The sequence below is a fragment of the Rhodnius prolixus genome, unplaced genomic scaffold (assembly GCF_049639745.1).
Source record: "Rhodnius prolixus isolate KJV_2025 unplaced genomic scaffold, Rpr scaffold_6, whole genome shotgun sequence".
NCBI classification, from domain to species: domain Eukaryota; kingdom Metazoa; phylum Arthropoda; class Insecta; order Hemiptera; family Reduviidae; genus Rhodnius; species Rhodnius prolixus.
The window spans coordinates 2,271,208-2,285,477 of NW_027411634.1; the positions used below are offsets into that span (position 1 = coordinate 2,271,208).

Consider the following 14,270-nt stretch of genomic DNA (forward strand, 5'->3'; position numbering starts at 1 on the left):
AGTCAACTTTGTACGATGTCTGTCACTAAGTTAAGGACCAGAACTTAATTTGCTAAAAAAAAAAAAAATAGGAAGGAAAATTGGTTTAAAAATAAAGAAAACTACACAAAAATAGTTGAAGTGCTTTTTATACCACTTTAATAAAAAACAAAAAAAAGAAGAAAAACAGGGAAAACAAATACTAAAAAATATAAATTCTAATTTTTAGAACGATAATTTATTTTTTATTAATTAATCCCCTACTTACTTTTCCTTTTTAAATTCACTCACAATATTTCTATTTATTCATTTATTTGTATTTTCCTTAAATAATGTCTGAAGAATCATTCAAGCTTGATTTTACATAAATCGTAAAAATCAAATCAGCTAATCGAGTATCGAGATTAAATTTTAGTTTATATTTATTTTTTTGTAGCGTTTATAAAAATCAACATAAATTCTACTTATCAGAACAATGTATAAATAAATTTATTAACTTAAATTATTAATTGTGAATTTTTATTTCTACTTGAAATAAAAAACAACTAGACACATTTTATACTGCTAATATCTTTATGAAATAGTTTCTTTTGACTATTGTAATCTGAAACTACGATATACTCTTCTCTTCAAATTGTTAAATAAAAACTTAAATTTTAAAAAATATTCAGTCATACTTAAATAATATTGAACAAAGACATACAACTCCCATGATTCCTTGATTAAAGAATAAAAAAAATTCCTAATAATGTTACATAAAACAAGAAAGCATCAATGTTTTTGACACAGCCTCAATTGAACTTATTTATTTTTTTTCTCAATTTTATTTTACAAAAACCAAGTAGATAAAACATAAAGATACCTGTATTTTTCCTGTTTCCTGCTGACTTACTCCTGCTTTAATGAAATGAAATTTCTATAATTTCTTTTTGTTGAACGAAAGTTCAGAATAAATGCTTTGTTATTTTATTAACACTTTTTTTTCATTAACCCTTTTACAAAATTAAAAAAAAAAAAAAAACAATCTTGTAAAATAAATATTGCACAACAAACTACTTTTTTAAAACATGTAACTCTAAACAAAACAAATTAATGTTGAAACATTCAAGCACCATTAACTCGAACCTACTGAGAGGTTACAACTAATCGATTTAATTCAAATTAGGTGATCGATACTGCCTTATTTGGTCGATATAACTTCAGTTTATATTTTACACTTCAGTAATTTTATTAAGTAACTTTAATAGCTTAGATTTCAGTATAAAGACTTGATTCACCATTATTAACTTGATTTTCAGATTTAGAACTATGTTAAAACATGAAGCTATAAATGAAGAGTTGATCATTTTTATTCCTTAATTAGTAATAAAATTTCACTCTTAGGGCAACGCCTGCTATAAAAGTCTGAAACTCAGCTTATTTATGAAGTTATAATTCTTCGTTAACACCAAGGAGGATTTCGTATGATTACAGTGGACTAAAAGGATGTTTAATGTAATACACTATCCTTAGGACAATAAACAAATTATTATTCAGAAGGTAGAATACCTTAGATTAAATTAGATTAGACTAGAGCGACCTCAAAGCCTACGCCACTGCGACCCCTTTGGATCTATTATGGCTCCCCCTCTAGACCTGTCCTTTTGATCAGACTCTTAATTCCGGAGAGCGCCTCTTGTATAGAGCTCACAGGCCTTGGTTTTTCCTGCAGAGAACCTTAGAGATAGGTCTTCACAGGAGTTGTGAGCGCTAATTGTTTGGGTAGATTATTTATTCAAACATGCGAGATTTTAGGCAGAACAAAAGGTTTAGGAGAACGATATATATAGTGTGGTATTGCTTGGGGGGGGGGGGATTGAAAAAGTTGTAAAAATGTCCGTAGAGTTGGATTTGGATTTGTTCATATTAAGGTTTAGTTGGACCTTAAGGGTAAAGCATCCAAAATATTAGAGAAAACATTGCTCAGTAATAGTCACCATAAAACGGACCCAATAAAATAATGTGCCTTCTTATAGAATAATGATCCTGCAACAACGCTCTGACAACATATGTAATATATCCCTTGGAACTGACACAGACACGCATCCGAGCGATACACGTCAACAAAACAAAGTATAACCTCCAAATGGGTTATCTATCACATGTAGCTCGCCACTGGTAGTAAATATATTAGAAATAGATTGTATTTATTATTATTTACAGATTATTAGAAAGAATTTAAAGAATTATTTACCAATCTTACAATATATTCCCAACTTTAACTGCGTAAAGCATGGTTCGAGTTAATGGATCAACCTTGAACAATCAACATTAACTGATTTTACTACCAATTTCTTTTTGTTTAGAAACGAAAATAGAAATTTCTTTAAAAATAACTGTTGAAAAATAAAAATAAAATTAAGCTAGAATTGTGAACAATACTTAGCTAGGCAATAAAAACATAACCAAAGTTTGTGTAGTTACTATAAAAGCTAACTTTGGCAAGTTTTTTATAAAAAGTATTTTTTGTTTTCATTAACATACCGTCACCAAAAAAGTAAAAAAAAAATTATTCTTCCCTTGTTATCTTATAAGCTGAAATTTGAAAGTGATTCAGAATTTTTTTTTTACTTTTTCAAAGAGAGAGAAAATTATTTTTATAAAAGTTACATTAATAGGTGGGTACAAAAAAAAATTATTACAATTTTTTTTGTACCCACCACTTTTTCGTGTGTTTTCTAAAAGGTGTGAATGAGTTTATTTTTTATAAATATAAATTAACTAAAAAAAAAAAATAATAAAAAGGAAAATTATCCAATTAGTAATACCAGGAGCTTTTCACGACAAATTTTTAGTTTTTCACTATTCTCTCCATAACTTAACTTAGGTAAAATATTATATACATATAAAAACATATATTAACTATTCAATTAATTAAAAAAAAAAAATCATATTAAGTAAATTAAAAAATTAAAATTATAAGTAATACATTTTATTAAAATTGGAATATATATATGGACATTTTACTTTTTATTAGATAATATAAAAATAACAACATTATTTACAAAAGAGAGAAAAAATAGAGACCCTCTGAGTACACAAAAAAAAAGAGGTCTTAAAAAGTAAAAGAAACCCTATGTAAACACCCGTAAGCTAGATCAAGTAATTCTTCCAAAAAAGAGATTCGAGAGATATGAACAAAATACAATAGATAAAACAATAATTACCTTTTAAATATCTTGCTTTTTCTTTTTTGCGTGATGTAAATATATCTAATCCTTCAAAACAATATCGATTATCGATTCAACAATCGATAGTACATAATATAAAACAAAATTAAATCACAACCAATTGTTTGTTACTTACTTTTGGGATCAATCTTTACATTTTTGCTTTTGTTAGGATTGGTACTGGCTTACTTAACGATGTCATCCATTAAGGTCATTCCATGCAGGAGGAGATTGAACTAATTTTTGCATTGGGTATACGAATCTATGTAAGATAGGGATGGACCCCCAATACAGTTTTTTTTTTTTATTCCTGTTCTACAACAATGTCGATCATAGTTTATCGAATTGCAGCAATTTCATAAATGAAGTTTTCTTTTTTTTTTAATATCGATATAATTCGATTTGATTACATCGTTGTGTAACTAAGAATACCTCAAAAAAAAACAAAAAACGATAATATGCGATATTTTTTTTGTGTGTGTGTGTGTGTGTGTATGAATCTACAAGATTTATTGTGAAGAACAATTTAATTTGCTTCCTTCCCCATATTGACCTCGCGATTTCCTCTACCAAACAACTTTGTAAAAATCGAAAAAAAAAAAATCTTTCGTTAAGCAAGAAGTACCCTTATAACGGCCATCTTATAAAATTATTAACCACCTTAACAAAAAAAAAAACAACCCCAACCACGTTAAAACTTAAACCATTTTGTTTTTTCTTACATCAAACCTTTTTCTGAGTGCAAATAGGTGTTTCGTGCTTTATTTTTTCTCTTATCGTAAAAGAAATGTTTTTTCCTTCCTTTTTTAAAAAAATTCAATTATATCACAGGTACCTAATGTTTTATTATTATTATTTTTAAATATTTATAAAAAAATAATACATATACAAAAAAAAAGAGAATCATTTAAGCCCACAACACACAAAATAAACTTTAATATATATTAAATATAGAATTTAATATATTTAATATAGAAAGAATGTACTAAATTAAAATTGTTTCTATTTCATTTAACTAAATGAAATAGAATTTTTATAAGTTTTATTTAATTCTCTCAAGATTCTTTGAAGTTATTGTTTTCAAATCCATCCATTTATATAATAAAATAAAAAAATATTAATAAAAATTGTGTTGGATTTCGTAATAAATAAGAAATTTATCAATTTACATTATATAAACATTTTTTTTTTCTTTTTTCAACATTTAAACTACTAAAAAATATAATCATATAAAGATTCTATTTTATTTCTCAGTCACCATCCATTTTTTTTTTCTCCTAAAAATTTACAAATCATCATAAGAGTTTATATAAATTTTTTGTATTTTAATTTTTTCTTCTGGGATTTAAAATGAATAATGGGAGAATAACTGAAAGCTTAAAGTGGGAAGTGATGAACTCCTAAGAAGATTTGCAAATATTAGGTCGCTGGAACTAATTTAATAATTTTTAATATTATTAAAACAAAAAATAATAATTATAAGGGGGCTAATTGGAATAAAAATCAAAATAATAATTTATGAACGTACCAATAGCATATTTGCAAAATTAGAATTAGTAAATTTAAAGTGCCTCTTATCGTAGAATTTTAGTAAAGCCGGTGAATATGGATGATTCTCTTTTAAATGTAGATAATGTACTTCCGGTTCGTTGGTTGTATGTCCGCAATCTTCGCATACGTACATCTGCGACAGAAAAACAAACGAAGTCATTATTATTATTATATAATAATAGACAATAATAATAGACTGTTTTTTTTTACACTGTGACTAAACTACACCAAAACATTCACACACCCCCTTCAGAGAAGAGTTCATAGAGCTGAGGTTGAGAAGCACCTATTTTGGTTTAAGCGCAAATCACAGGGCAAACTATTAATAGCAGCAGAATGATGACCTGCGGCCATTAAAAAAAAAAAGAAAAAAAGTCGCTGTAAAATTATTACGTAAAAGAGGCTCATAAAAATTTGCTAATTCCAATTTTACAAATGTACAACTAATACGTTCAAGTATTTTCTGTGCGGAGTTGAAACACTTTTAAATACGAAATTATATTCACAGCTTTCATGATAACTGCCCTGCTATAATTTCGTTTTTTTTTTTTACTTCTTCATTTATCGTCTACTATCAATTGAGCAGAAGAGTTAAGTTCTAATTTTATTGCTGTTCTCTAGAAACCTTAAAAAATGGAAGTTAAAAAAGAAGAAGAAGAAGGACATATCATGAGGTCTAGGAGATACAAATATTTTTTCAATTCTGAAATATTGACAACATAAAAAATAATTTAAAAAAAAAATGCAATGTATTATAAGTCAACTGAATACCCTTAATGTACGAAAACTGCCGATAAATATAAATTTTGAGAAAAAATGCCGATAAAAAAACCAATTGGCTGGCATAGTATCTACGTTCTCGTTCATCCTTTTCACATGAAAATGGAGTTGTTATAATTTTAAAAAGGAAAAACAACTTTTCACCATGAGTAATTAAATTAAATACGTTTAATTAAAGAGAAAATCCTTCGTGACTTTGAAGAACGGCTATTGTTAACACGAAGTCTGTATGCAAGCTAAGCTTTGTATACTTTGGAATACTTAGGCAAGTTCTGAAAACGTGCAGGCAAAGCCTATTTCTCCGAATAGTTTCTTATTATAACAGCACTTGCAATTACTGTTAGACGTACTGGATCCTAAGTATGAGGATGCTGTGACCGAAGGTCATTCTTTCCATAGATATATATATAGCCCTCAGAACAAAATTAGATGGCACTTGTCTAAGATACCGTCAAAAGGGTTGAACATCTAAAGATGATAATGGACTATCGGCTAACAACCTCTTTTTAAATTTTGCAAACCAGACCCGCTCAAATGCGTGGAGAAATGAGTCTTTTACTTTACACCTTTAATTTCGGAAATTCCGTTTATATTCTTCAGTTTATATTCAAAAACGATAACGCAAAATCCTCTTTCTAAATCTCGAGATTTTTCGTTTTCTCATCAGCACATAAAGTATAAGTTGTATTAACAGTTATAGTGAGAATTAAGTGCGATGAAAACACGTGCACATTCACACCATAATAATATTTTAAATAAATAACTATGCCTAATATATTTTGATGCATTAAACTGTAATATCTTTTTTAAAAAAATAAGGCGGAAATCGAAGTAAAACTATTTAAAAATAAAATTATCAGACACTACTATTTAAGTGTTATATATTTGGTTTTTAGTTTTAATTTAAACGTCATGAGTAAATTTTTAATTAAAGGCCCCCATTTTTAGGCATCTTACCGTACCTTGTAAGTGACTGCCTAAAGGAAAGGATCTTTGTTTAGTTTATCAAAACTTTTACAACAAAGGTAGAACCCCCTTGCGAGAAGAAATACTCCCATTGAACTTCTGTCTAGTGTCTGATCAGTTCTGGTCTTATTAAACAGACAGAGCTGGAAGAGTGTCTCGAAACCCATTGAGTCTTTAAGTGACCTTTTGTGCAGGCTTTCTGGATTAAGCCCTAAGGAATTTAAATTAACCATGTTTAATCAATAGCTACATAAACATGTTCATCTTTATTTTGGATTATTGACTCCAAGTTGTTCACCAACATACTGAGCTAATGTTGTCTACCAACATCCTATTATATCCTTAACACGGCCAAAATAATACCCATTAATGATGAAAATAAGATTTTTATTTTTTATTTCTTTGTCATTACCTAACGTTATCAATATATATTTATTCTGGATTTTCTTTACCTTTGTTCTGCGTTCTTTATAGGCATACTGATGTTGTACTCCATGCACCTTCAAGCAATGCGATTCTAGGGAACACCTCTGTGTAAATGATTTCTCACATAAATTACATTTGTATGGGCGGACACCTGGAATTGATTAGAAATTTCATTATATTTGAATCCAAATGGAGTTTTATTTTTAAAGTTAGAAGTTAGAAGGGGAATCAAAAGTACCAAAAATGTATTAGATTAATTTAGGGAGCAATGATAAGGCAAAGAAAAATGATACCCCAGAGGAATCGCTCTCCAACAGTTAATTCCAAAAGTAAACTGTTAAAACGGCTCTTAAAACAGGAAAACCTAACGCCAACTGAGCTTAACATTCTATACGAACACCTGCGACTCTCCATCCAAGATTAAACAAAGCCGTTCAAATACTGGCCAGAATTGCCGTCAACTAGTTAAGCCCGGGCTTAATTAATAAACCTTAATTCACGGGCTTGAAGATTTACTTTTTTTAAACTTATTTTAAACGCAGTTTAAAAATTATTAAACTTTTTAGGTAAGGATGTGTGACCTTAGCAGTGGCTGATATTTTATGAAGACATGTTTCACGAAAGAAAGTATATGATCTATGCGGAGATTATAACCTTCCGTGTGCCCATTCAGACCAAGCCCATCATAACTTCTAGAACCATTCGGTGATTGACCAAACAGGTTCGCCTTTAGTTTTGGCGAAGATTCTCTGATTAACTCTTCGTCTAGAGTATAACCCCACCAGATCTCAGAACTCAGGACTGTGTTGCTGCGAACCCAGGACTTTAAAGCCTCATAATTCACGCAAGGAAAGGATTCCGGGTCTTCATTAAGCTTGATCATAAAAGTGCTTCCATTAAGGCACCATTTACAAAAAAAAAAAAAAAAATAGGAGCACTAATAATAATCATACGAATAATAATTTAAACCATACCCGTATGAGTCCTTGTATGCCGTTTCAAGTCGAACGTATCGTTGAATCCTTTCCCACAGAATGTGCAAAGATATCGTTTTACATCTGAATGACATTTCATATGCCTATTTAGCAGGCGTTGCAGGCTAAATGATTTCGAACATAGATGACACGTGAACCTTCCATTGTGGCTGATGCTGGCCTTATCATCTTTATCATTCTCTGGAGGTCTTGGGATTGAAGCAGCTTCACTGTTCGCCAATGGATTTTTAATTCCATGTCCACCATTTACAAATTCTAGTGCAGCATCTCCAGGTAAACCCAGCTAGAAAAGAAAAAAGAATTAGAACTGTTCAAAAAACAAAAATAATACCATTTTCAAAACAGTATAAAGACTGTTGGTTAAAGTAAATAAAATAATTTAATAATATTTGTATTTGTTTTTCAGTACCTTATCAACACAGACTTGAGGCACTCTTGAGTGCATACACTTTTCACGGATCCCCTCATCATCGGCGCCAAAGTAGACGTTACGAGCGTTTGGCACTGGCGATGATGAAGGGGTCCCAGGTTTGTAACTGCTTTGCCACTCATACTGTTGTGGCTGTAAGGTAAAACAAATACAAATTGTTATAATTCAGGTTATGATTGAGCTGATGGATTAAAATAATTATGTTCTTTTTTTAAACTTATTATAATTTAAAGTGTACAACAGGTATAACTACAAAAAAAAGAATAGCAGTCAGGTTAGATACTGCTTGGTAAAATGTCCGATTGTGATGTAAAAAAAAATATAAAAAACATCATCTCTGTCCACGACCGAGAATTTTACATCTTGCTCTAGCGCAAATCTATTCAAATAGATAGCGCTACAATCCATAACTGTGCACAATCGTTAGTTTAATTAAAAAAGGTGATCGAATAACCTATACAAATGTATTTAGAACAGCTTTAATATTCCTTAGGATTGATTACACATCGGACAGAGAAAACAGAAGAAGGTACGGAACAAAAATACTACTCACCCTATGCTGAAGCACGCCAACTCTAACTTGTAACGAAGGAATGGCCGAAATATCAGCCGATGGTGCTTGTGGAGGCGGAGATAGTGAACCAGTACCATCCAGTGAACAACTAGTCGGCGACGGCAAAGACATAGAAGTGCTAGAGTCAAGCTCTAATGAGGATAATCCGGGAGATAGCAAAGAACCTTGCTGTGAACTTCCCTGTTAACAAGGATAAGGATACAAAATTCATTTTGTTAATTATGAGAATTTTAAGATTCAGACAAAAAAAAAATACTAAATATTAATTTAAATTATGCTAAGGCAAATATAAACAAACAAAATTTACTTACATTACTTTCCCATTTTGGTTGCTTTGGCTGTGGTACTTGTACTTGCAATTGAAGACTATTTGGCCTTTCTGATTCGTTAATATTCATTTCAGATCTTTCTTTAGCTACCTCTTGATAGCCTGGAGGCAGACGAGCCGGATATGTTGGTGGTGTTGGTGAAGTCTCTTGGAAATTGCCATTCACTCTGTGCTCAGGAAATGGATTTACAGAAGGCTCAACAGGTGGTGGAATTGTCTCATTTGGTTGCTAAAAAATCAGAAAAGATTTTTGAGGAAATTTGTAATTGAAACTTATGATTAATATGACAAAAACTAGTTTGTACATTTGTTCGTACTAATAAAACAGTTCCTTTGAAATTCTAAACTTTAGGCTACCCAATGTGAACTACATTTACAAAGTATGTGTTGTTTTTGTTGTTTCAAAAAGCTGTGTTAAATGTGTGTTTTGTAATAATAAATTAACACCCTAGATTTCTACAACAGTAACTGCATAAAATAAATTCATCAATTTTATTAAAAGGCTATAAGGGAATCAATTAAGGGCAAAGGTTTTTTTTTTTAAATTAAGGTTCGCGCTTATCCACTGAGGGCACTGCTTATTTTGAGGATGGAAAACTCACTGTGAGTTCTAATGAGTGTCTGTACCTTGTGTAAGGAATTACGAGAACTATATTTGTGCGCCCTGATTGGAGCTTAATAATTAGAATAATAAGCTGATTAATGTCACATTATTTAAATTAACGATAAACTTACCTCTCTGAGAAAGAGATCAGCAGCATCCGAGAGGCTCTCCAGCAAAGCTGTATGATCTGCCGGACTGGAGAATGTCAGGGTAGCCGTGAACTGCAGTGGATCTACAACGGCTCCAGTCACCGAGTCCACCATGAGCGCATCATCGTACTGCAGAAAATTCTGATCTTTCACATAAGAAGAGAGATCATCTTCTTCTTTTACACAAATCCCATAGGTTGCACATACATTCTGCAGTAAGGAATACTGTTTAGGAGGTCCATCGCCTCCATTTGGTGGGTAATGATTGGGCAATTCTTGTCCAGTGTCACAGTCCATGGCCAGTTCATTAGAACCAACACCACCATTCATCAAGCTCTGGTAGGAGGAACTGTACTGTTGGTAGCCGTGCAATCCTCCGCCTTTAAGACTCTCATAGAACGGCGGTAAGGATCCAGTCGGCGGTGAACTGGGGCCGTAATTCGATTTACCGGGACCACCGCCTCCACCACTTCCGCCCACTGCTCCTCCGGAACCACCTGAAGACATGCCACCGCCTCCACTCACCGTATAAGAATTACCACCAGAACTGTTTCTAGAACCTCCCGAAGAACCTCCACTCTGTTGTCCGCCAGTATGTCCACCACCACCGCCACTTCTACTGTGTCCCGCAGCAGCCATCAAGATCTGATTACCACCACTAATTCGCCTACCAGCAATCAATATCTGCCCTCTTTTAATGGCCAAAGCTAACTTATTCTTGTTTATGTCACCAAAATCTTTTTCAGTATCTTTCTTCGGTACATGGTAATCAATGGGGGCCTCTTGTTCTGGCTCTTGTATGACCATCTGTGATTCTGGTTTAGCCGCCGGTAGACTACTCGGCGTCCTCTGTATAACGGATACTTGTTGACACTTTGGATGTTGTTGTTGTTTTGGCTCTTCCGGCTTGTCCACCGGTAGGTATTCTTTCTTTTCAGCCGATGTCAGTACATGATGACCCCGGCTACTACCGTAAGGTACATCGCCGCCTAAAATTGAGGAGAAAAAACGTCTTGGCGGTGTTTTAGGTCGTTCGGGAGGTTCTTTTTTAGTTTCACCTTCTGTCGGCGATTGTGGTTGTATTTCTAGATTTGGTGGAGTGCCGCATTCTCTTTGTTCGTCTTCTTTTTTTAAAGGATCTCCATCTGTAAAAAAATTAAATTTTGAAAATAAATTATTTCTGAAAAAAAAAATTCACAAAATGATCAACATTCTAAAATGACTCTCACATCTAAAAATAACCAAAAACATAACTAGTAAAAAAAAGACAAAAACAAATCATACATCTCTCAACAGCTAACTAACTATAAAACATCACTAACAATGTCGTTATAATATAAATTAATTTACGACAAAACTCCAAAGTACAAATGCTGGTTAATACTTTAATGTTTAAATCATAACAATACATTTTTACTATTTACTTAAACCTTCCTAACCAAACCAACACACTACCAAAACTCTAAACTCAAATCAGAATAACCTCCTTAACAAATTTATAACCTTCATTAAGGTTAAGTTTAAATAAGAGAATCATGGCTTTGGCGCTTTTCGAAACTAAATAAAACAGTTTATAGCCTAACCTAGTAGGATTCAATTAACATGTAACATCCGAACTGTTACCTTAACTATTACGGCTGATTTTCTTTTTTAAGCTTTTCTTTATTTTCATATTATGTTAAACAAATTTCCTTTATATGCTTAGAACTCATAATTTTTGAACATCTACTGAGAAAGCTTATGTATTTCAGTAGGAGTTCCGAATTAAAACCTTTTTTTCTCGATTCATGTCAATACAATTTACGTACTATTTTTTAACTTAACAGCAAATTAATGTATCATTGAAATTTCTTTAAATTACCAAATTTTTACAAGATAATAACAGAAAATGAAGAATAAGTTTAAAGAGAAATCTTTATATTACTAAGTGGCAAATTTTTGGCAAAATTTGGAAATGTCAAACTTGGGAGTGTATTTGCGTTGAGGATTAACCAAACTCCGACTTTATGGTGTACTTCTATTAACTGTTAACGAGGATAAGGATAGGATACTAAATTTTTTGTTGTTGAAAGGACAGTTGGATTACTCTCTGCTTGCAGCATCAACAAAAAAGGACCCAAAACAGTAACATCTACGTCTTGGATGGTGGCGTTGTAATATTGGTAAGCTCATATTATAACAATATAACAATAAGTTAAAAGTATCCTTGAATTAAATTTAAATATTCCTTACAATAAAGGTGAACAGAAATAATTTGATCCTAACAATCTTCCCCTACTCCTATTCTCTTACATGGTTAAATCGTTTTAAAGATAAAGGAAACCGTTAAAGGTATTAAAGTAGAAAAAAAAAAAATTATTACAAAGAATGTAGGCTTCCGGTATTTGTAATGTGTAGTATATATGTAAGTATTTTCTTTTTGAGTTAGATGCAACCTTGTAATAAAAAATAAAAGAGAAACTTGCATTCATTCGGTTTATGTAATTTACAGCTACTTACAAGGTCGAGTTGATATTTACAAATTAAAAAAAAAAAAAATACCAACAAAAATTTGGCGTGGTCACTCACACGACTTTAATCAAAGTTTAAGCCATAAAATTTTCTATCAAACTCCAAAAGTTTTACCAAAAAATATCTGCTTCTTTAAGAGATCCTTTAAGTTCGATAAAAGGTAATAAAAGGTATGTAATGTGTGATCAGCATAATTACAAAAAAAAAAAAAAAAAATCCAGAAAATAGCAGGAATTTCAAAAAAAAAAAAATTAATATTAGAATCGGGAGCCACAAATGTGGAAACCCAAAAGCGATAAGGCTTTTACGAAAAAAATTTTAGCTAACCGGAAATCGCTGATTATTGAATCGGAAATTTTATACATTTTTTTTTTCTTAAAAAAAGAACAGATCCAACTAAAGTAATCGCCTATTTTTTTTTTCAGGCGGGGCTTAACGCCTAACTACCAATTAGGTGTCGTGGACGGCAGATCCAACTAATTTCTTTAAACTTCTCATAGATTATTGCACGCTTACAGATCTACAAACTATGAAGGCTTGAGGCAGAACTAACTAAATGCCAAATAATTTACATTTTTTAACATAAAGTATTAGATATTTTCATTAACTATTTACTCCTTTGTGCTTAGAAGTTTTTCTTACAATATCCTCTTTATGAACAGACAAGACAGAAGACTCACCTAACCCTCTAATGATGTAAAACAGTATATTGTAAATTAGCCCTGGAGATCACCTAGTCCTTAGGTCGGAAAGCTCGGCAGAATAAAGTTTATAATGACTGAAACTGGCATTAATTTTTTTCATCCTATTGAAACTGATTCAATCACCAAAAATAATGAACAGTAATCCCTCTTTATGGTTCCCATTAAGTCCCACAGGGTGGATGTTACAAAACTTTTTCCCGTTATGTATCATACTCTCACGATACTCTCACCCGTAATAAAAGGTTTGTAGAAAATCAGCCGCAGCCGGAAGTATATGAAATCTGTAACTTTTATTTAAAACATTTTCCCTCCTGGAAAATATAGTTTTTAAAAGGGCAGTTTTGTGTGTGTACATAGTAGAGATTAAGGGTGTAAATAAAATTCAAATTTTTTTTGGAGGGGAGGGAAAAAGATTGATGACGTGAGAAAGTGCATGATTTTTTTCTTTGTTTTTCTCCTCTTTCTTTAGTGCAAAAGAGAAAACGGAGAAATTGAACAGGTCACAGTGAGTAAATAACTATTTTGGCAATTCTATACCAAATATGTTTTCTTTCTTTTTCTCTCTTTTTTTTTTAGAAAGCAGCAATTAGAAAGCATTAACAAAAACAACGATATGGACAAAATTATTTTACAAAATAAAGTAAATGGTTTTCCCAAATGTGTTTTATGAAGCTTTTTTCCTAATAACTAATTGCCATATGAATTTATTTTTAATAATAAACTAAGTAAAGACAATTTTTTTTTGGTATTATAGTCGTATATTTCTGTTTTTTATTTTTTAAATGTTTTTTAAAATTATTTAAGGAGCATTAACGTCTGAGGTTATTGGCGCCCGGAGCTATTTTCAGTGCACTGCCGGCCTCCGGACAGTGTTCTCTTGTTTTTATTTATTTATTTGCAACTGTACAAAATATACATCTAGCAAATGTGTATTTACAGATAAACATTTGATTGTGCCACAACCAGAATGACGGGATGAGAGAAACCAGTCAGCGCTGGAACTCTCTAGGAACTTATTGGGGATTAGGAAGCAATGAGGTCACGTGGCCAACGCCGTTTTAAGA

General features: G+C 31.5%; 1 protein-coding gene across 7 annotated transcripts in view; it reads right to left on the bottom strand.

Moving 5' to 3' along the window:
- ovo (transcriptional regulator ovo) overlaps nt 1-14,270 on the bottom strand; it is a 115,231-nt gene that overhangs the window by 2,004 nt on the left and 98,957 nt on the right. For 3 of the 7 annotated variants that reach the window (XM_074141428.1, XM_074141424.1, XM_074141430.1), the window contains 7 exons: nt 9,974-11,136; nt 9,222-9,467; nt 8,890-9,090; nt 8,316-8,468; nt 7,886-8,189; nt 6,938-7,062; nt 4,717-4,872 (listed from right to left, as the gene is read on the bottom strand). In XM_074141428.1, coding sequence (XP_073997529.1) covers nt 4,717-4,872; nt 6,938-7,062; nt 7,886-8,189; nt 8,316-8,468; nt 8,890-9,090; nt 9,222-9,467; nt 9,974-10,798 — 2,010 coding nt within the window. In that variant the 5' untranslated portion in view covers nt 10,799-11,136. Of the gene's footprint in view, nt 1-110; nt 4,873-6,937; nt 7,063-7,885; nt 8,190-8,315; nt 8,469-8,889; nt 9,091-9,221; nt 9,468-9,973; nt 11,137-11,220; nt 11,434-14,270 lie in introns of those variants that run through there. The other 4 variants (XM_074141429.1, XM_074141426.1, XM_074141425.1 and 1 more) reach the window with 4 other exon arrangements.